This window comes from Macadamia integrifolia, chromosome 11, assembly GCF_013358625.1.
Source record: "Macadamia integrifolia cultivar HAES 741 chromosome 11, SCU_Mint_v3, whole genome shotgun sequence".
Lineage (NCBI taxonomy): Eukaryota > Viridiplantae > Streptophyta > Magnoliopsida > Proteales > Proteaceae > Macadamia > Macadamia integrifolia.
In genome coordinates, this window is record NC_056567.1 from 32,009,136 (window position 1) to 32,033,261 (window position 24,126).

General features: G+C 45.5%; 1 protein-coding gene and 1 long non-coding RNA gene across 2 annotated transcripts; both read right to left on the bottom strand.

Annotated features, from left to right (window-relative positions):
- Positions 1 to 710: 710 nt before the first annotated feature.
- Positions 711 to 1,647, bottom strand: LOC122093288. Its single transcript, XR_006144406.1, has 4 exons — positions 1,530 to 1,647; positions 1,251 to 1,404; positions 1,066 to 1,158; positions 711 to 973 (listed from the first exon to the last, which is right to left on the bottom strand). It is a non-coding gene; the product is annotated as an uncharacterized LOC122093288 (long non-coding RNA).
- Positions 1,648 to 22,261: 20,614 nt separating this feature from the next.
- LOC122092706 lies at positions 22,262 to 23,626 on the bottom strand. Its single transcript, XM_042662946.1, has 2 exons — positions 23,155 to 23,626; positions 22,262 to 22,786 (listed from the first exon to the last, which is right to left on the bottom strand). Exons 1-2 carry the CDS (start codon positions 23,465 to 23,467, stop codon positions 22,359 to 22,361), a joined length of 741 nt encoding a protein of 246 aa, XP_042518880.1. The 5' UTR covers positions 23,468 to 23,626; the 3' UTR covers positions 22,262 to 22,358.
- Positions 23,627 to 24,126: the final 500 nt, after the last annotated feature.

Sequence of the window (24,126 nt, forward strand, 5' to 3'; positions counted from 1 at the left end):
AGTCTCAAAAGAGGAGCTTTCTTGGCGCTAGTGGGCACTATCTCGTACTGAAGGGTTGTTGCCTTGTTGGTGCATACGAGCGTGTTTGGGCCGAGGGGCCTCCCCTTTCCTCTTTTATTGGGCACTCCGTTGCCCCAGTCCACATCTTCTGTAGTTACTGCATCAATCGGATGACTGAGAAAGCTCCTCTTTTGTGACTTGTGTCCCTTCCATTGCCATTGGAATGGCAGGGTCTCCTGACAAAGTTGGCGGTGGAGTGGTTGTAATGTGTACTTTAAAATAGCTAACACATTCTTGGAAATAATTATAGTAATTTTTTTGTATATTTCGTCCCTTTTTTTTTTTTTTTTCATTTCATAATGTTTTGATTTACCAAAATAGGCGAAAGAACCCTTTCTCGTTCGATTTAGACACACTAATATGTGGACCATTGAGACGACACACGCCAATATCTTCAATGTCTTAAGCACAGACATCACCATCTTCTCGTGCACTCTGTCTCTGGGTATTTCATGCACCATTAGATTAGGATTTTTATACGTACTACAATGTTTAAAAAAAAAAGTTTTCTTTTAAGGAAATTTTCTTATCCCACCCTTAAAAATGTTCATAATTTCATGTGATCCCACAAAATTAAAAATAATATCCACCGCACTATTAATGTGTAACATCATTAACTTAAAATGTGAAAAGACTTTTTTTCCCCTCTACTTAATGTTTAAAAAAACAAATTTTCCATCATTGGAAACCCTTACAAGGGGGAGTTCATACCACCGTACTCAGCTCAGCCGCCACCCTAGCAGCAGTGGGGAGAGAAAACTATAGTATCAGGAGCAGTGGGGAGCTCATACCACCACACTCAACTCAGCCACAACCCTAGCAGTAGCAGCAGTGGGGTTTCGAAGGGTTTAGAGGAAGCCCTAGCAGCAGCAGTAGTGGAAGCTTGAAATTTTGAAATTAATCCCGTCCCAGTCTGCCAAAGCAACAATAAAGCCAATTAAGAATTGAAGTGAAAACCTTAGAGATGGAATCAGAATCCAAACCCACATTAACTCAATTTCATACCATGTGGTGTTGCTTGTCTACGCAGTTGAGATCTTTGTAGTATTCCGTCTCCACGTATTCCTCTGTTGCATCTTTCCCCTTGTAAACCAGTTTCTTCGATAAATGTAGGCAAAGAACCAGAATCAAATAAGGATATATAAAATACAACAACATTAGGGATTTATATAAGGAACAGTAAGCAAAACCTGGGGATCGTTCACGAGCTCTTGAAATTTGACGAAATCGGGATGACATCGGAGGGGTTAGCAATGGTGTCTGGGTATGAAGAAGAGTATTCGTTGCGCTGGGGCTTGAAGTGGCGTTTCGGACACAAAGTGCGGATTAAGCAAGCAAAGCAGCCTAGATTTTTGCAAGTTTGAGATTTCAAATACGATTTCAGTTTCATATTACAAACCTAAAGGACAGACACCATCTACAAAGATAAACAATCAACACGTAGAGAGAAAGATAGAGAGAGAAATCACCTGCGGAAATCAAGGCACTGAAATCGGATATCTTTCGTAGTTGGTCAAAACTTCTTTCTCAACTGTTTCGTCTTCCTCTTCGTCTTCTCTTTTCGTAGGTAATTGGAGTATAAATGGAGTTTTGGGGTCAGACTTTGCCAATTTGGGAGTTTCAAGGTCAAGGATATAATAGTAAGTTTATTTCCCCAAGTGTAGTTTGACCATTTAGATAATATTAGATTGTTGACATCACCATTTAACGATTTTATTTTAACTGAATTAATTTATTAGAAATTTTCTTATGAAAATGAGGGATGTATGAACTCTTGTTTTAAATTTTTGGAGTTATAGGAAATTATGAACAATGGGTTGGTATAAGAATTCCACTTCTTTTATGGAAAATACTAAATAAATGGTCCTCACTGCATTGAGTGGTCATGCAATGTCGTATAGTGGGCCCCACAACGTAAAACAATGGGACCCACTAATTTAGTTGTCTTACAACGTGGTAGCGCTAGATGTCCTCCACTCCAAACTTTTTTTGAACAAGATCTGAGGTAGTATCTATCAAAAAAAAAAAAAAACCGAATCGCCAATCTCGCTTCCAAATTTTATTTCAATCGATTCATATTGGATTTTTAGGGTTTAGGTTGGACCAGATTTAATTCTGGTTAAATCAAAATGAAAATTGGCAGAGGCCAATCCAATTGCCGATTCAACATTCTTGAATATTTATAAATCAGTAAAACTTATGGAACAAAGAACTTGATACGCACATAATAAACTGTCCAATCGGACATGGACATGTGGCATCTCGCCATGTATCTACAGCTCAGCTTCGGATATCGTGAAGGAACCCTAGCTTCCCCTCAGAAGTAGAGTCATAATAGGACTCCGTTCCTTAAGGGAATATTCCCTGAGGAGCCATAGGGCGTGCAAGGAGGAGTCCTCCAACAAACCGTCTCAATCCCTTCAGAAGAAGGGGGACATATCCCAATAGGAGTTGATGAGGCAAAATATGTCACTTTCCTCAGCACGGCTAAAGCATGTACCCACCTCGGCACCAACTAGGCCGTGCTCCACCTCGGCCTCAATCAGGCCGTGCTCCACCTCTGCACCAATTAGGCCGTGCTGTTGCCTCGGCACCCAACAGGCCGTGCTCCACCTCGGCCTCCATCAGGCCGTGCTGCACCTCGGCACCAATCAGGCCGTGCTCTACCTCGGCCTCAATCATGCCGTACTATTGCCTCGGCATCCAACAGGCCGTGCTCCACCTCAGCCTCCATCAGGCCGTGCTACTGCCTCGGCCTCCAATATGCCGTGCTACTGCCTCGGCATCCATTAGGCCGTGCTACTGTCTCGGCCCCCAACAGGCCGTGCTAAGTGCCTCGGCATCCATTAGGTCGTACTGCCACCTCGGCCTCCATCAGGCCGTGCTACTGCCTCGGCCTCCAATATGTCGTGCTACTGCCTCGGCATCCATTAGGCCGTGCTACTGTCTCGGCCTCCAACAGGCCGTGCTAAGTGCCTCGGCATCCATTAGGCCATACTACCACCTCGGCCTCAATCATGTCGTGGTCCACCTCGGCACCAATCAGGCCGTGCTCCACCTCGGCCTCAATCATGCCGTGCTCCACCTCGGCACCAATCAGGCTGTGCTCAACCTCGACCTCAATCATGCCGTGCTGCACCTCGGCACCAATCAGGCCGTGCTCCACCTCGGCCTCAATCATGCCATGCTATTGCCTCGGCATCCAACAGGCCGTGCTCCACCTCGACCTCCATCAGGCCGTGCTACTGCCTCGGCCTCCAATATGCCGTGCTACTGCCTCGGCATCCATTAGGCCATGCTACTGCCTCGGTCTCCATCAGGCAGTGCTCCACGTCGGCCTCCATCAGGCCGTGCTCCACCTCGGCCTCAATCATGCTGTGCTCCACCTCGGCACCAATCAGGTCGTGCTCAACCTTGGCCTCAATCATGCCGTGCTGCACCTCGGCACCAATCAGGTCGTGTTCCACCTCGGCCCCAATTAGGCCGTGCTATTGCCTCGGCATCCAACAGGTCGTGCTCCACCTCAGCCTCCATCAGGCCATGCTACTGCCTCGGGCTCCAATATGCCGTGCTACTTCCTCGGCATCCATTAGGCCGTGCTACTGCCTCGGTCTCCGTCAATCCGTGCTACACGTCGGCCTCCATCAGGCCGTGCTCCACCTTGGCCTCAATCATACTGTGCTCCACCTCGGCACCAATCAGGTCGTGCTCGACCTCGGCCTCAATCATGTCGTGCTGCACCTCGGCACCAATCAGACCGTGCTCCACCTCGGCCCCAATTAGGCCGTGCTATTGCCTCAGCATCCAATAGGTCGTGCTCCACCTCGGCCTCCATCAGGCCGTGCTACTGCCTCGGGCTCAATCATGTCGTGCTGCACCTCAGCACCAATCAGGCCGTGCTCCACCTCGGCCCCAATTAGGCCGTGCTATTGCCTCAGCATCCAACAGGTTGTGCTCCACCTCGGCCTCCATCAGGACGTGCTACTACCTTGGCCTCAATCATGTCGTGCTGCACCTCAGCATCAATCAGGCCGTGCTCCACCTCGGCCCCAATTAGGCCGTGCTAATTCCTCGACATCCAACAGGCCGTGCTCCACCTCGGCCTCCATCAGGCCGTGCTACTGCCTCGGCCTCCAATATGCCGTGCTACTTCCTCGGCATCCATTAGGCCGTGCTACTGCCTCGGTCTCCGTCAATCCGTGCTCCACGTCGGCCTCCATTAGGCCTTGCTCCACCTCGGCCTCAATCATGCCGTGCTCCACCTCGGCACCAATTAGGCCGTGCTGTTGCATCGGCGTCCATCGGGCCGTGCTGTTACCTCGGCCTCATCTGGCCGAGCTGCCACCTCGGCCCGACGTCAACAACAAGGATTCCAAAAACGTGTTTCCGTCCACCCCTACATTCAAGGAACGTAGTCTATTCCAGAGGTCAGGAGTCTATCCACTACACGTCATCATGACGTCACACGGTTGATCTCTCCTAGTTAAGAGGGGAATATTCCAGGAATATTCCCAGAATCACCGAGCCACTCTCCTTGAGGACTCCACGCCTAAGTAGGACTCTTCACAATCGTCTCCCACTTGCCCTCCATGAGCAGCCTATAAATACCAAGGTAAGCCTCCATCACAAAGGATCGATTACTCACTTCTCATACTGTAAAGCTCTCTTGAGCATCTGTTGTGGAAAGGTCTAACTTAGGCATCGGAGAGTCCCCCGTCGGGTCAGCCCGGCTCTCCTTGTCATCTCTTCTGTGCAGGTCAGCCAAAGCTCCAGGAACTGCAGGAGAGATAGTCCAGTCAAATTTTTCCGCATCAGATTGGCGCCGTCCGTGGGAAACTGTTACAAAAAGTCACTTTGGAACAATGCAATTAAGGAGTGAGAAGGCCGTTTCCTCAACGACAACGCGTGCAAGATCCACTCGGGAAGTACCACTTAGACGTTCCCATTCACCACCAGTGGCAGGGCAGGAAAACGTCCCAGCAGAGACCACTCTAGAAGGACCCCGGTAAACCAGCCCGATCCACAGGTTGCCCAGGGAGAGGGGGATCAGTGCGAGCAGAACCCTCAACTATCTCGCCATGTCCCATCTTCCCGGGTAACTCATCCGAACATGGAAGAACAGATGCAGAGTTTGCAGCTGCAGGTATTAGCCACGAACGCACTGGTGAGGGATTTCATAAGACAGTTCGGCTCCGCACTTCCAGTACCACGCACTAGTTCAGCTCGGCCGCAAAGACCTACTCCGAGCAGAAATCCGATTGACGAATCTCCTGAAAATAGCGTCACCCCCCAATCAACAGCAAGAAGGGGGTCAGGCAGGACTTCGCGCACTGTCCATTCTGTACCACCTCGATCTCTTGCTTGGATCGGGAGAGCAGATCGTTCTGAACATCATCGGAGTCCTGAGACACATGGTACTCATAGATCCCCACACTGTGCAGGAGGACGCCAACCTTCGCCTCAAAGACACACTAGAGGCACTCATCCGCACAGAGAAGAACATGAGAACTACCAGAGGCAAGCTAGGCGAGATCGACCCCATCTTGGTCAGAGCACGCCCATCAGGCCTACCAGAGGTGCACCATGGCAGGGTCACCAAGGCCGAGGAAGAAGCCCCAGGAGAGAAGGGTCATGCCGATCAACAGATGGCCGAGCTGAGGAGAGAAGAGCTGACCTTGAGAGCCGAATCCAGCGACTCACTGAGCGAGTAGAGGGAATGCAAAGGCAGGAGCACCCGACCGACATGACAGTAACCCCGGTCCATAATGCTCTTTCCGACGAATTGATTGATGCCGAGCTGCCCTCAAATTTTGTGATACCTGTCTTCAACGGATATGACGGTACCATAGATCCCTATGATCATCTACTGTACTACAGCTCGGCCATGGCAGTGCATGGTAGGTCAGAAGTAGTTCTCTGTCGTGCTTTCGTAACCTCATTAAAAGGAGTCGCGCTGGTCTGGATGTCAAACTTACGGCCACGGTCCATCCGCAGCTATGAAGAACTGACAAGAGCGTTCCTCACACGTTTCCAAGAAAGTATGAAGCAGAAGCAAACTACGCAAAACGTGATGAACATGAAGCAAGGGGCGAGGGAGACAATAAGAGAATTCCTTGTCCGATTCACGAAGGCGACATTGGAGGTAAAAAACCTTCCAGAAGGAGTGGCGTATAGCACGTTGTGCAATGGGGTAAGGCACCCCGATCTGGTTCAGTCCCTAGCCCTTGACTTACCGAAAACGATGCCCACATTGTTGAGACGGTGCAATCAATACGCCAACATGGAGGAAGTTCTGGCAGCCTGAGGAATAGCTGACAGGGTTGATCAGGCAGAGAAGGAGAAGAAAAGGGTTCTGAGACATAGGGAGGACTCTCGTGAGCTGAAGAAAAACAGAACAGGTCGGCCTCTGGACACAGCTGAACTTGAGCGATATGAACTTGATCGTTCTCGAACAAACCTACTCTTGGAGATCCAAAATCAGAAGTACTTTCGCTGGCCCAGGCCAATGGCAGGTAAGCCAGAAGAGAGGAACCTCAACAGGTATTGCCGATACCACCGAGACCATGGACATGACACTGAAGACTGTAAGTCTCTGAAAAGGGAAATTGATGAGCTCATCAAGGCCAGATACCTCAACCAGTATCTGAAGCAGAAATATGGTGGGAACTGGCCCGAGCCGAGGAGAGGAGATGCCGAGCCGAGCCGAGCCAAGCTAAGGCCGAACCGACTGCTGATCCAGCCACAAACCGAGCTGTCACTTACGACAACCAGCCCGTGGGTCTGACCATCCTAACAATCATGGAGGACCTACTGTAGAATCAGTAAGAAAAGCCAAAGCACACGCGCGGTTTGTGTGTGTCTCGGAACAACCTGTCAAAGCCCTCAAAACGGATCCACCCATCACTTTCTCTGACAGAGATTTGGAAGAGCTGAACTGGCCTCACAACGACGCGGTCGTAATTCAATTAGTGGTGGCCAACCACCCCTTCCACAGGGTCCTAGTGGACACAGGAGCCTCCGTGGACCTCATGTCATATGAAGCCTTCACAAAACTGGGGCTTGGCACCGGAGCCTTAAAACTAGCGCCCGGACCCTTGTACAGTTTCTCAGGCATGCCAGCTGAGCTAGAGGGAGTTGTTGACCTACCTGTAACCATCGGACAAGGAGCCCAGACAGCCACAACCATGGTCTCTTTCATGGTCGCCAAGATCGCCTCACCCTACAATACAATCCTTGGCCAACCTGGTCTCAACGGCCTTGGCGCAATCGTGTCCACTAGGCACATGAAGGTTAAATTCCCAACCAGCAATGGAGTCGGAGAATGCAAATCCAGCCAGAAGGAATCCTGGGAATGCTATGCCAACTTCATAAAATCCGTCAAAAAACCATGCTCGGGGCTAGCATGTATGGTAGAAGTTGTTGATTGCCAAGATGAGAGCCTCCTGGCCCGATCCGAACCGGTGGAGCAACTACTTACCATCCCTATCTCAGAGGCCGAGCCGACCAGAACAATTCAGCTCGGAGCGCTGCTGAGCTCCCAGCGTCGCGAGGAAATCTTGAACTTCCTCGGCGAGAACTCTGATATTTTCGCTTGGAAAGCTTCTGATATGCCAAGAATCTCCAGGACTGTAGCCGAGCACAGTCTGGACGTCAACCTGAGCTACAGGCCTGTCCAGCAAAAGCGCAGGAACTTCGCGACTGAGAGGAACAATATCATCAACGGGGAGGTTGACAAACTTCTAGCCACAAGGTTTGTGAGGAATGTGAAGTACCCGACCTGGTTAGCCAATGTGGTCATGGTTCCGAAGTCCAACGGGAAGTGGAGGATATGCGTTGACTACTCCGACCTGAACAAGGCTTACCCTAAAGACTGCTACCCTTTGCCCCGGATTGACTCCCTCATAGACTCAACTGCTGGCCATGAGATGCTGACCTTCATGGATGCATATTCCGGCTACAACCAGATAAAGATGAAGCTGGAAGATGAGGAGAAAACCGCTTTCCTCACCACTCAGGGCAACTATTGCTACACTGCAATGCCTTTTGGCCTAAAGAATGTCGGAGCCACTTACCAGAGGATGGTGAATACGATGTTCCGAAACCAGATCAATAGAAATATGAAAGTTTACGTTGATGATATGCTGGTCAAGAGCAACAAAGGCACTGATCATGTGCTAGACCTGAAGGAGGCTTTCGGTGTCCTGCGAAAGAACCAAATGAGACTAAATCCCACCAAGTGTGCATTTGGAGTAACCTCTGGGAAATTCTTGGGCTTTCTAGTGTCGCAAAGGGGGATAGAAGCAAACCCCTCAAAAATTGAGGCCATTCACGAGATGCGTGCACCAAGAAACATTGGCGAAGTGCAGAAACTGACCGGCTGCCTGGCTGCTCTTAGCAGGTTCTTGTCCTGAGCTGGCGATAGGTGCCTTCCATTTTTCAAGCTGCTAAAAGGAGGAAAAGGCCAACAGCAATTTCGCTGGACAGAAGAATGCGAAGCAAATTTCGAGGAGATCAAGGCCTGCCTAGCCCGGCCCCCTCTACTGAGCAGACCTGAGCCTGGGGAAGAACTACAGCTTTATCTCGCTACCTCAGCCATGGCCGTCAGTGCAGTCCTTGTCAGAGAAGAGACAAAGACCCAGAGGCCCATCTACTATGTGAGTCATGTGCTCCTGGAAGCAGAGACAAGGTACCGAAAGATTGAGAAGCTTGCACTGGCACTGGTCGTGACAGCCAAAAAGCTGAGGCCCTACTTCCAAGCACACGCCATTGCTGTACTAACTGATCAACTGCTGAGAAAGTCACTTCACAGCCCCAGCGTAGCAGGACGTATGGTAAGTTGGGCTGTCGAGTTGAGTGAGCACAATATTGAATTCCGACCAAGAAGCACGATGAAGGGCCAGGCGCTGGCTGACTTTTTGGTAGAATGTACCCAAGCCGAAGAAGCGGGAGATCCTGAGGCCGAGCCGAACAGAAAATGGGTGCTCTTTGTTGATGGATCCAGCACCACAGCACGGAGCGGCGCTGGGCTTGTGCTGAAAAGCCCTGAAGAGTTCATGATACATTATGCCCTTAGGTTTGCATTTCCCACAACAAACAATGAAGCAGAGTATGAAGCGCTGATTGCAGGAATCAAACTGGCAAAGGCGGTGATGACAGACGACCTGGTCGCTCATAGTGACTCCCAATTAATCGTGAACCAAGTCAATGGCCAATACGAGGCCAAAGAAGAAAGAATGACCATGTATTTGAAGGAAGTACGTCGTCTGGTGCGCAGCTTTGGCACGTTCACGATGGTATAGATCCCGCTGCAAGAAAATGCTTTGGCAGATGCCCTCTCCAAACTAGCTACTGCAGACTTCGCTGACTACGCAAGCTCTGTATATTTTGAAGTGCTAGACCAACCAAGCTATGAACAAGAATTACTGTGCAGCATTACTCAAAGGGTCGAGCTGAGCTGGATGGATCCCATCGTGGTCTATTTACGTGACGGGCATCTCCCGGGAGATCAAACAGAAGCAAGGGCAGTTAAAAGGAGAGCAGCCAAATACACCCTTCATGGTGGAGTACTTTACAAAAGGGCGATATCCTGGCCCCTGCTGAAGTGCCTGCCCCCGAGCCGAGCTGAGGAGACACTTCGTGAAGTCCACGAGGGGATTTGTGGGGGACACATCGGGGGTAGAGCACTGGCCTACAAGGTACTACGCCAAGGATTCTACTGGCCAAACATGCAAAGAGACGCAATGAAGTTCGTACAGCGGTGCTTCAAGTGTCAGGTACACGCCCCAATACCTCACGTCCCTGCTACAGAACTCAGTTTAGTGATATGCTCGATCCCGTTTGCAATGTGGGGAGTGGATATTCTAGGACAGTTCAAGAAGGGAAAAGGGGGTGTTCAATTCTTGATTGTTGCTATTGACTACTTCACTAAATGGGTGGAAGCACGTCCCCTGGCCAGAATCACAGAGCAGGCAGCAGAGAAGTTCGTTAGGGACGACGTCATATTCTGCTATGGTGTTCCAAAGGTGCTGGTCACGGATAATGGTCGACAATTTGACAATCAAAAATTCAGACACTTCTGCAGCAACTTCAATATTGATTTTCGAAACACCGCTGTAGCACACCCGCAGTCGAATGGTCAGGCGGAAAAGGCCAACCACACACTTCTAGATGGAATAAAGAAGAGGCTGGACTGGGAGAAGAAGAACTGGGCAGATCAGCTACTCAGTGTACTCTGGGCTTATCGCACTTCAGCTCGGACACCCACAGGAGAGACACCGTTCCGACTAACATACGGAACTGAAGCATTAACCCCTGTGGACAAGCCTCGTTCCGATCAGCAGTGTTTGAAGCCTCACAGAACGAAGCCGGGCTCCAAGCAAACGCTGACTTCATAGACGAAGTTCGGGAAGAAGCACTTATTCGAAATGAAACCTATAAGCAGAAAGTCCGGCAATACCACAATAGGAGGGTCAAGCCACGGGGATTCGTAGTTGGGGACTTGGTGCTGAGGAAAGCAGCAGCGGCGGACCCAAGAAGTGAAGGAAAGCTCAGCGCGAACTGGGAAGGCCCTTACATAGTCTCCAAAGTGGTACGCCCTGGCACATACCATTTGCAGACTCAGGGGGGCACAACTATACCAAGGGCATGGAATGTTGAAAATCTCAAAAAAAATTTCCAATAGACAGTTTTCTTCAGTAGATTGCATTTCTTCAGTAGATTGCATTGAAATCACATTCAGGGATTTTGCTTAGCAGTTATTTAATTTTTATCAAGGAGCAGAATAGATTAGCAGAATAGTTTCTATTTTGAAGCAATGTGTTTGTCCCAAGGGCATGCCACACATCAATATACTACGAAGCTTCTCGCAAATATTTGACTCTTCTAAGAATGGGCCTTCGCTCGGCAATTCGAAGTCCGAGCTCTAGCTCGGCACATCTAAGCCCGAGCTCTAGCTCGGCGCCACAAGACCAGACCCTAGTCTGGCGACTCAAAGACCTTAACCAATGAGGCACAAGGACCGGGCTCTAGCTCGGCACCACAAGACCATACCTAGTCTGGCAACTCAAAGACCTTAACCAATGAGGCACAAAGACCGGGCCCTAGCTCGGCAATACTAAGACCGAGCTCTAGCTCGGCGCCACAAGACCAGACCCTAGTCTGGCGACTCAAAGACCTTAACCAATGAGGCATAAAGACCGGGCTCTAGCTCGGCACCACAAGACCAGGCCCTAGTCTGGCGACCCAAAGACCTTAACCAATGAGGCACAAAGATCGGGCCCCAGCTCGGCAGCAAATAAGACCGAGCTCTAGCTCGGCGCCATAAGACCAGACCCTAGTCTGGCGACTCAAAAACCTTAACCAATGAGGCACAAAGACCGGGCTCTAGCTCGGCACCACAAGACCAGGCCCTAGTCTGGCGACCCAAGGACCTTAACCAATGAAGCACAAAGACTGGGCCCCAGCTCGGCGGCAAATAAGACCGAGCCCAAGCTCGGCACCGCAGGAAGTGACCCTAGTCTGGTGACTCAAAGACCTTAACCAATGAGGCACAAAGACAGCGATCTAGCTCGGCAGCAACTAGACCGAGCTCGGGGGCTAATCCACGAGCGCTCAAAATACATTTTACCGAGGGAGACATCTACATAAATATGGATCTATATATATGAGGCTAATCTCCGGGGGGCTGATCCACGAGCCTAGCTCAGCACAAGAAAATCCATAGGGTCGGATCACTTCTTCACCAACATCGATTGAGCCGCAGGGCTGTACCAGAGTAGCATGGACGGGAACACGCCGCTCATAGTCTGTCGGATCATAGCCGAGCATCTTATCCTGAAGTAACAAGATGACATCGTCTGAGCCGCCCTTAAACGAAGAAATGCTAACGTCATCCAACAACTCCTTGTTAGGGTAAGGGATCAGCCACCTAGGGCCATTTCTTCTCGACCCCCGTGAAAGCGCTTTGCTTCCATTGCCCTTAACCAAGCGATAGCCATGTCCTCGAACTGTTGAACAGCCTCGGCTGAGAAAGTGAGGCGGTGCATCTCGAATCAGATTAAATGCTCTAGCAGGTCGACTCGAACTGCTAGAGCGGGGGGCTGGTGATGACGCAAAATATGTCACTTTCCTCAGCACGGCTAAAGCATGTACCCACTTCGGCACCAACCAGGCCGTGCTCCACCTCGGCCTCAATCAGGCCGTGCTCCACCTCGGCACCAATTAGGCCGTGTTGTTGCTTCGGCACCCAACAGGCCGTGCTCCACCTCGGCCTCCATCAGGTCGTTTTGCACCTCGGCACCAATCAGGCCGTGCTCCACCTCGGCCTCAATCATGCCGTGCTATTGCCTCAGCATCCAACAATCCGTGCTCCACCTCGGCCTCCATCAGCCCGTGCTACTGCCTCGGCCTCCAATATGCCGTGCTACTGCCTCGGCATCCATTAGGCCGTGCTATTGTCTTGGCCTCCAACAGGCCGTGCTAAGTGCCTCGGCATCCATTAGGCCGTACTGCCACCTCGGCCTCAATCATGTCGTGGTCCACCTCGGCACCAATCAGGCCATGCTCCACCTCGGCCTCAATCATGCCGTGCTCCACCTCGGCACCAATCAGGCCGTGCTCAATCTCGGCCTCAATCATGTCGTGCTGCACCTCGGCACCAATCAGGCCGTGCTCCACCTCGGCCTCAATTATGTCGTGCTATTGCCTCGGCATCCAACAGGCCGTGCTCCACCTCGGCCTCCATCATTTCGTCCTACTGCCTCGGCCTCCAATATGCCGTGCTACTGCCTCGGCATCCATTAGGCCATGCTACTGCCTCGGTCTCCATCAGGCAGTGCTCCACGTCGGCCTCCATCAGGCCGTGCTCCACCTCGGCCTCAATAATGCCGTGCTCCACCTCGACACCAATCAGGTCGTGCTCAACCTCGGCCTGAATCATGCCGTGCTGCACCTCAGCACCAATCAGGCCGTGCTCCACCTCGGCCCCAATTAGGCCGTGCTCCACCTCGGCCTCCATCAGGCCGTGCTACTGCCTCGGCCTCCAATATGCCTTGCTACTTCCTCGGCATCCATTAGGTCGTGCTACTGCCTCGGTCTCCGTCAATCCGTGCTCCACGTCGGCCTCCATCAGGCCGTGCTCCACCTCGGCCTCAATCATGCCGTGCTCCACCTCGGCACCAATTAGGCCATGCTGTTGCATCGGCGTCCATCGGACCGTGCTGTTACCTTGGCCTCATCTGGCCGAGCTGCCACCTCGGCCCGACGTCAACAACAAGGATTCCAGAAACGTATTTCCGTCCACCCCTACATTCAAGGAACGTAATCTATTCCGGAGGTTAGGAGTCTATCCACTACACGTCATCATGATGTCACACGGTTGATCTCTCCTAGTTAAGAGGGGAATATTCCAGGAATATTCCTAAAATCACCGAGCTACTCCATTGAGGACTCCACGCCTAAGTAGGACTCTTCACAATCGTCTCCCACTTGCCCTCCATGAGCAGCCTATAAATACCAAGGTAAGCCTCCATCACAAAGGATCGATTACTCACTTCTCATACTGTAAAGCTCTCTTGAGCATCTGTTGTGGAAAGGTCTAACTTAGGCAACGGAAAGTCCCCCGTCGGGTCAGCCCGTCTCTCCTTGTCATCTCTTCTGTGTAGGTCAGCCAAAGCTCCAGGAACTGCAAGAGAGATAGTCCGGTCAAATTTTTTCGCATCAGGAGTCTATTAGGGATATTACTATATGAGGAGACCTACAAAATAGAGCCGGGTAAGTACACACATTTGCACCATTACTTTACTGATTACTCTATTGCATGGGCTTCTGACTTGGGCATCGGAGGACTAATCCGGGAGCCACCTCCAGGCCTCTGCCTTATGTGCTTATAGAGGATCGGTGCTCAACCTTGTACGGATTCTTAGCAGCAACAGATTGGCGTCATCCATGGGAACGACAGAGTAATTGTGGAGAAAACCTACAATGGCAAGAAAACAAAAACAGCGTCGAGTAGAAATATGAGTACGGAGGACCCTTCAGAACCTCTACTTCCTCCGACGGACACTAGCGAAGAACGAAGGAACAGCAGTCGAGAAGGTCCCACGAGGGACTAGCATTCGGTCGGACATTCAGTGCGTAGAGACAGTAATCCCCCTTTCCCTCCTAGCCCTCCTAGGGCGCAAGAATATGTAACCAAGGAGCAGTTTGATGCCCTCCAGGAGAGATACGACCAGATGGCCGAAACGATGAGGACTAATGGAGCTGCAAGAGGTTCCCATTTTCAGCCAGAGCGAGTTCAAGACGAGGACTGAAGTAGCTCAGGGTGGATAAGATCTGGCCGAAATCCTCAAAATCGCGTGGCTAGGGAATGCCCCGCACCCAAAGAAAGGACGTGGCGCTATGGGTGCTAGGGATGAAGAGCCACGTTAAGGAGACGGTCAGAGACATAAAGACCTAGGGTTGAAGCAGATGATTCTTGACCTGAAGGACGAAATCCGAAAGGTGGCAGAAAACCAGGCAAGCACTCGCTAGCCGGACCTCACTAATGACACGGCTTTAGCTAATGAAGTCATGAGAGATCCGCTCTCGGTTGAGTTTCGCCTGCCTAAGCACGACACGTATGACAGGTCTGGGGACCCCATCGATCACTTGGATGGCTTCAGTCGCAATGCAATTCCACTGAGTCTCGAAAAACATCATGTGCCACGTCTTACATTTGACGTTTAGAGGGGTGGTAAGGCTATGGTACAATCGCCTACCAACGAAGTCAATTCACAGCTTCAGTGACCTAAGCTACTTCTTCGTGAAGGGATTCTCCAGTAGCCAACCCCTTCAAAAAACTACATTGAACCTAACCCACAACAAGCAGTATGAGGGGAGTCGCTGCGAAATTATATGAAACACTTCCAGTAGGAGAAGATCACGATCAAAGGGTTAGACCCGAAGGAAGAGTTCACGGCCCTTTTGGGAGGTGTCAAAGACAAAGAACTAAAAAGATCTCTAGCAAAGCATACACCGAGGAACCTGGCTGAGTTGAAGGCTTGGTGCGATAAATACATTCAGATGGAAGAAACCCTTCAGGCTGACGAAGAAGCCAAAGGGAAAGCAGGGAAGAAAAGGACTACAAGAGGGGAGAATAAGCCTTCCAAGGGCAAGAGATGAAAATCTTAACGTGATCGGGCACCCAGTCCACCAAGGAAGTTTGAAAGGTACGTACCCCTAAACTGGACAAGGACGGATGTGTTGATGCAGATAAAAGACTCCTCGGATGCCAGAGCCCTAAAGTGGCTAGGGAAGATGGGGCGACATCCCGAAAGATGTAACATGGAAAAATATTGTCATTTCCACAAGGACCATGGCCACGACATCGAAGAGTGCTAGCACTTGAAGGGTGAAATAGAGAGTATGATCCGAAGAGAAAATCTAGGTCGGTTTGTAGACCTCGAAAAGAAAGACGCCCAAGACGACAATGACCAGCAAAACAATTGCCAGAGAAATGGAAGGGGTCACCAGGAAAAGAGGGGGCCAGCCCTTAGAGGCAATCGGGAACGGCGAAGGGACTGAACACCTGAAGAGGCTGACCCTCACTTGCAAGACGAAGGATGTCAAGCCTAACATTATTTAGTATGTTACATATCCCTTGTATCATCAAAAATCAACATTTTAAGCCACATCAAGTCATTAAAAACCAACATTAAGCTATATCAAGTAATCAAAAATCAACATTAAGTCACATACAGCCATAAAAAATCAATATTTAGAAAAATGTTTTTGTACTCTAAAAGTTTGACTGGTCAAAAGATTTTATTTCTACATGAAATTTTTGTATTAGGTAGAGCACAAAACCAGCTTCTAACAAATCTAAAATTACTTAAATTTGATTTATACTGAAGGAGTTATGTTCCAGTTAAATTTTTTTTTTCTCTCTCTTTTTTTTTTCTTTGTGCATGAATGGAAATAAAATTTTAGACACCAAAACAAATATTATTTTACCACTCTTTTGGTTTTAGTGATGTTCTATTACAATAAGATTTATGAAATTTTTTTTTTTTTTGAGAAAAACACTAGCATTTGAAAGTTGAAAATCCCCCCCACAACCTAAATCCCAGGCTATGAATCCTCTAAAGCCCCACCCAGAATCTACTAGGTAAACACCACTGAATCGAAAAAGTTAGTATTGAATCCACAAAACAATATCAGAAAGTGAAACCTTTACCATTTTAAATAGTAGGGTGGCCTGATGGCCTTACACTAATTTATGGCCACTCTTCTAGACCCAATCATGTTAAACTAAGGAATAGTAAACCTGCATAGTTAAGGAAAATGAAATATTAAAAATGGATACAATCCACTTCTAATCATGGTTCTAAAAATTCAATTTTTATTAAAACCAAAGGTAAATCTGACCGATCTATGCCAATCCAGATCTGCATTGGTGAAGACCGATCCCGAGTTTTAGAACCTTACTTCCAATTGACTAGTTATGGAAGAGGCCTAATCTAACCCAAAGACTTAACAACCAATAAGAAACACAGCTGATAGGACTGGAATAAAATGATACTCTAACCCAGCCTAGTTAACGATTTTAAAAAAAAAAAAGAATAGAGCAACCCAGTGCGCAAGGCTCCTTGCTAATGTAGGGTCTGGGAGGGGCAAATGTACACAGCCTTATGCAAATGTACGCAGCCTTACTCCCTGCTTCGCAAAAGAGGCTATTAAAGATAAATATTACAATAAAAATTAAAGAAATAAGCTGCCAAAAGACCACCCTACTTGGACTGCTATGAAGAGAAGATTCCTTCTTTAATCTGGAACCTTATCACAGAAGCAGAATTTGACAGGAAGAGTAACCACAGGCTGTGTCATGATAGCCAGATTTTTTGTCATGCTGGCTATGATGGCAGTGATGATTGTGATGACTTCTTTCTTCTGTGATGCTGTCACAGGAACTAAGATTCTGCATCAACTCGAGTGTTGAAATACAAGTCAAAAGTTCAGTATATGATGGGCCAAATGGTTAAACTGGACCACAAAAATTGACGAGTAATTCAGATCACAACATCTTCAGACAACAGTGAAGAGGGTCAAATCAGTTTTCACGTAGCAGATAAGCATTGCCAGTGGACAGGAGCCACATACAAGGCCCATGAAGCTATTTTTCTGGAAACCCCAAAGATTAGAAGAAATTGCTGTGTGAACTTTCTACAATCCATTTTATTTGCTTCCATCTATTTTTTGAGTAATAAGGGATTGAGGTTTATCTGATGCAAAATCAAGGTTAAAGGAGTACTAACTCATTCTAAAAACTAACTGTGGCATCACAGCCAGCATAACAGCATGAATGCCAATATGACAACCACTTAGGGCATGTATGACAATGTTTCCGTTATGCAGAATTGTTTCTGAATCAGAAGTATTTTCGTTTTTGTTCTCGGGGAGTACTTCTGCAAGATATAAACGTGTTTGGTAACATTGTGTAAACACATCTCTCTTTCCTCCTCTTTTCTCTCTCCCATCTCGCCATCACTCACCACTTCTCTGTTCTCTTCCATTCTCCCGTCCCTGTTCAATAACGCTCACATAGTCCTTCAAGTACACAACCTGATAGGAACGGCATACAAACTTGCCTGATGCTCCAGTTACATTCTCAAAGCAATTGTCAATGCAATATCTGTGATTGGCCACCAGCCTCAATGGCAATGCTAATAGGTTTGATCATCCATCACCTTTTGCAACGATTATCGTCTTTCGGAGGAGGTTTTTCAAAGCTGTTAATAGTAACAAGTAACAACCCGGGTATTTTTCAGTAGTAGAATGAGAGAGAAGGAAAGAGAGAAACAAGAAGCAAGCAAAAGAAATTTAATAGCAACGAAAGGTCGTTAATTGTTTGGGTTGTGACTCGTGACAAATGTCAAAGAAATACAGGTTCGATACTGGTTGCATCTGCCATTGACAACTCAGGAATAGTAAACTACTTCTGTGTTGATGAGGTGAAGGTTCTGTGGGGAGAGGTCGAGGACGTGGATGCAACCGTTACTCAGAATCCCAAATTTCAATATGGTGGCCACTATGAGACGCAGACAAAGAGTCTCGAACTCAAAGATGGGTGGGGGCAAGGGTAAAAGTATCAGCATTAGTCACTGTATCGGTCGTTGTATCGGTTAGGTAACTTTAAGATAAGTATCGGAGCGTATCGTTTGATATCGGAGATACACTAAAGATATGCACAAAAAAGGACAAGATACACATTTTTATACACTTTTGCATTAAAAAATAGTATAAAAAACAATATATAACATGTATCATGCATAAAAACTAAAATAGAGAACACCATATTGAGAGACAAGTGCATTCAATTGAATTTTTTATAAATGATGAGGTTTCTTACATGTAGGGCCCGTTTGATAACATTTCTGTCGTTTCTGTTTCAAGAAACGGCAGAATCATAAATTTCCGTTTCTAGAAACAGAAACGGAATTGAAGGTGTTTGATAAGTCATGTTTTTAGAAGTCGATAGTAACCAATGAAAGAATGACGACAAGTCGTTTCCAGAAACGGAGAAACAAGTTCAACTTGTTTCGCCTGGGTCGTTTCTTGAACCATAAATAAGTAAAAATTTATATTTCTATTTCTGAAAATAAGTGAAACAAAACAGTTTTATCAAACGCTTTTTACTTCGTTTCTACTGTTTCTGGAAACAGAAACGGCAAAAACGCGTTTCTTGAAACGTTATTAAACGGGCCCGTAGTAATAGTCTATTGTCGACTTTCTAAGAAATTTTAAAATCGATGAACAAATTGATACAATAATTCATGTTTGATGCAATGTTTTAGTTTATTTTACTTAAATCTACTCAAACATAGCAAAAAAAGATGTAAAACAAACTTAATTGTTTGATCTTGCCATCCAGTTACTCATAAAAAATACGACTAGAACACTGAAAAAGGGATTGCAATAACTGGATCAATTTCTGATCATTTATACTAAAGTTGTAAATGTAGACCACCTGTAAAATTGTGCCACATGCTCACAAGGCCAGGATCACATTAAACTTAATTATTTGATCTTGTGAAGTTGAAGTGTTTCCTAGGAAGGGTACCATATGCACAACGAGAGAGAGGGAGAATAGAGAGATGCACCTCTGACTACCTTCTTTTAAGAAGAGATCAAAATTCAATAGAGAGATCATACCATTGAAGGGTGCATCTCAAAATATCTTTTGTTAAGAAAGACATAAAATAGTTAGGTAAAGATAATGGTAGAAGTGCTAGGAAAGACAATGGTGAAAGACATAATAGATATGTTACCATGCTGGAAAATTTCTGGTTAGTCGAGTAATATAGATGCTTCCTACACTTGCTCCTAGTCCCTGACTAGATAGTTCCCATATGTGCTCTATGCATTTTCTTGTGCATCACGTTACAAACTCAACTTGAGCAATCATGACATGAGATACAACGCTCAATTTCATGGAAGGATCAACATGCTTGGCTTGTTGTAAGGGCAAATAACATTAAATGGAAATGATGACACTAGTTGTCATCATGATTCTTATAGAAATTAAGAATTAAATAGAATGGAGAAATCAAACAGAAGATGCTTATCTAGAGCAGATGATCAACATGAAGATGCCAGAATTCATGATAGGGAGATATGAAAGAATGGTAAATCAAAATTGTGAAACATGTTGGGTAAGTGCAGTTGCGCATCAAATTTTTGAAAATAAAGTATTGCCAGCTAGAAGAAAGAAGCTCTATTTCAAAATTAAAATAGGTTCTATAAATACGTATCTCAAGTATCAGTGAGTATTGATGAGTATCGGTGAGTATTGATAAGTATTGGATCGGTACAGTTCGATATGAACCGATACACATGTAATTCAATTGTTCTAGGCTCAATTGTATGTCATTAACGAGAGTATCGATACATATCAATGAATATCGGAGAGTATCATATGATGCTCATCAGCACTCAAAAAAATTATTAAAAATATATGTATAATATTGATACCGACCGATATGATATGCACCGATACTTTAAGCCATGGGTTCGGTCAAGGAGAGATCAGAGAGGGCGGGCAAAGGTGGGAGTTATAGGGCGGGGGTGGGGAAGAAGGGGAGATGAGAGAGATCGGGAGATGAAAGAGTTCTGCATTTTTTTTCCTTTAAATGCATCATAACAAATAAACAATTTTCATTTTGTTTCTGTAGATTGTTTTTTGTTCTCGTGTAACAAAAGAACATGAGAAACATTCCGTAGGAATGTTGCCAAACAGGGTCTTAGATGTGATATGACATCCTGCAATTAATATAGGAAGTCCAAGTTGTGGGGTCTTCTAGAGTTACTTTCTTTTTTTAATTGTAAAGAAAATTTTGGATTGGGATATTTCATTCTAATCTGAAGTGGCTTCTCTTTTCTTATTGGTCGTTGATGTATTAGATTAGATTAGAGCTTTCCTATTAGTTGAATGATGGAAACTCTTATTTCCTATTGATTGTATGATGTAAGCTCTCTCCTAAGCCAATCACAGGCTTATGCGTTAGCTAAAAATATATGTACTGGCCATAGACCCTCACAACGAACTGAAGAAGTAAGACTATATATTTCTTCCTGAATTATGCGTTGTTGATTCAGTAGTAACCCTATAAATTCAATGGTGTTTAACTAATAGATTCTAGGTGCAAGTAGTGGATTCCAAATGAAGAATAAAGTAGATTCCTTAGTGGGAGAATGGATTCTCTTCACAAGCTTTGGTGGATTCCTAGCCACTTTTATTCTTCTATTTGTTCTTCTATCTACCAAGCTATAAGTCAATTCTGAACACACACACCTGAGGTTATACTGTTTCTGTTCAATATTTTAATTTTGTTTTGAAATTAATTGCTTTGATCATAGATTCATAGACGATGAGTTAGGCATCCAGGCACCTTCGGTGCCCTTGCCACCTTGGTCACCTAGGAGGGTGCCCTGGTCTCCTTGCATCCAGGACCTCTCCAACTCCTTGGGTCACCTAAAATCCATGATAACTATGGATTTGATCTCAGATTCAAGCCAGATTTTATAGACTAGTTTCTTCCTACAGAGCTGGTCCACTGATTACAGTTTCAGACCCATCTCATATAAATTGCTGAAGTTACTAATTGTTCACTGTTTCAACTTCTTATTCATATATTCTATGAGATCTTCTTCAAGCTAAACTACTTTTGTTTGATTTTCCAAGCTCAAGTTTAGTATTCATTATATCCACTCTAGCAATCACCAGTAAATAAGAAATGGGAGAAAGAATGGTAACCAGTCGTGTTCCCTATGCCCCCCCCCCCCTTAATGGGGAGTGCAATGGGTATCCACCAGAGAGCTCACAGGGGGGGGGGAGGGGGTCATTTCACAGGGCCCTGTGAGAGGCATACGGAACAGGAGTAGTTAGCGTTCCCTTTCGCATAAGCATAGCAAGGCGTCAAGGCAAACCAAGGTAGTGGAGGGGTGCCTAAGAGTTTAGGCGACAAGGCGCCGAAGTGTTATTTTTTATGACCCCTCTTTTCTAACATTATTTAGTATACTACATATAACTTGTATCATAAAAAATCAACATTAACCAACATCAAGTCATCAAAAATCATCACTAAGCCACATCAAGTCATCATAAATTAATATTAAGTCGCATCAAGTCATTAAAAATCTACAAATGGAGAAATAATTTTATTCTCTAATAAGTTTGAGTGATCAAATGATTTTATTTTTACATGAGACTTTTTGTATTAGGTAGAGCACAAAACAAGCTTCAAACCAAGTCTAAGATTACTTAAATCTATGTATTAGTGACAGAGTAATGTTCCATTCAAACTTATTTTAAAATGCGGTAATACTGTTAATATCACCCAAATGAAAATAATTTTATGGACATTTTGGTTTTTAACAATGTTTTTCCATGATAAGATTTATGAGATTTTCAAAATTGAGAAAAACCCCAGTATTTGAAAGTTGAAAATCACCCTACAGCCAAAAATCTAGTTTTTGTTCTTGGACTGGGGGTTGACTTTTTATCCTTTTTAAATTTGATTTTGAAACTATTTTTATTGAACTCAAATAGAGGATATTTGATTATTTAATAATTTTAAGTGCGGGACCAAATGCCATTTTAAGCGTCGGACCAAATGCTAGACTAGCCAAAGCATCCAAATCAAGTGTCAGACTACCCAAGCCAGCACCTCACACTAAGGTGACAGTTGCCTTGACCCCAACAAGAGCGCCAGGATGTCCAGGTGTTGGGATAAGAAATATATACTGTAGCAGACTGCAATGATTCAACATTCATGAATACAAAAAAAAAGCATTAAGTGTAACTGTTTAAGCATGTCACAGTGTTTTGCTTGAAGGTCAAAAAATACTTGCTTATTATACATCCAGGAAGAAAAGAACCCTAGAAAAGAAATGAAATATACTCCAAAGGACTTGGAAACAAAAGAAATACCTAGTTTATCAAACATTGTTGAAACAACCTGAAACACCATGTCCCAAACTGCAATGTACTTGTAACCAAGTAAACTCTCAACAGTGGCACATATTTTTTCTATGATAGTTGGCTGCGACCTTCTAACATCAATTTCAGCATTCACCATAATCTGATCCACCCCTTGCTTGATCAATCTTTCATCAATACACGCAACAATTAGACTCTTAAATGCTTCCATGGCTGCAAACCAAGCCTCCTTATGATCACATGCCAAAATTTCTGTCAAGACAGATATCCAACACTGATTTACTAAGTACAAAGGGTGTATAATGTTGCCTTCAAGTAGTTCCAAATTCTCCACAGATTTTGTCATATCTAAAACTTTAAAATATTTCAATAAAATCAGTTTTGAATGTAGTGGATTTCAAGACTTCAGTCAATTCTATCATATTACAATACTAGTCCCACTCAATCAAATATTGCATTGATTTTGACCAAAGTTTGTCCACATTTAATTCTCTCTTTTTTTTTTCCATAACAAAGATGGATTCGAACTTGAAATAGGGAAATGTTTTTCACCCTACATAATTTTAAGAACTTCAAGAAAACATGCATTCATATCAATAAGGAAAAGGGAAATCACAAACCTCCAAGTGCATTGAACACAAGAGGGAGCTCAACCACGCAGAGTTTCCTGTTCAAGCCATAAACTTTTCGCATGCCAACATCTAGTAAGCGTGCAGTGAAGGTCATGCAATCTACAGACTTCTCATTGGTAGAGATAGATGATGCAAGAGGGCACAACAGATCTAGCAGAGCTTCAGGAAAAACTTCTGAAGTTGGAAAGAGACAAAGTGCATGCAAACATTCTGTTATTCGCCTAGTAACAATGGGTTGTCGCACTTCCAATAGAGACTTAAAGTAAATTTTTAGGATGCTTGTTGTGAACTTCATCGACATTAGAGGTAGGCAGTCTTTCAAAGCATACAGAATATGTAAAACCTCTTGTGCTCCTTTGGGCCTTTCTGAAGCATTAGAATTTGATCTACCAGCAAGTAGGAGAAATTTTTCAAAGATGTTAGTGATTCCTTCACTGGCAGGTGACAGCACCCCTGACCCTTGAAAATCAAGCTGATCATGTTATTCCATGTAATTTTTATGCTTAGCTGACAAGGTACAAAAATAAATTTTCTAACTCCATGAGATACACAAGGGTGGACCAGTAGACTAGAGTTAACTAAGTTGTACAACTAAACAAGTAATTGGAAATGTATACTGAAACTACACAGACATAAAGTTTCCTAGATTGAAGAAAATTGATTTAAAGGACTCAGTTTTAAAAAAGTATTAATACTTAACACCCACCAAGAGAACTTTAGCTTCCAACGGACTATGGATAGATTATGCAAAGCATTAGCTTAAAATGCAGCAATGTCAATTATATAATATTGTAATATGGAAGAAAAGGAAAAAATAAATTCATATTCCAGCTTATTCAAGTTTTATCTCGTTGGTTGTTACGGGAAGAAATGAAAATAAAAGATTTATGCAAACTGTAAATTCTAAAATTTACCTTATTGTCAGAATGGGTGACGAAGCTCAAAAGAAGATAATAAAGT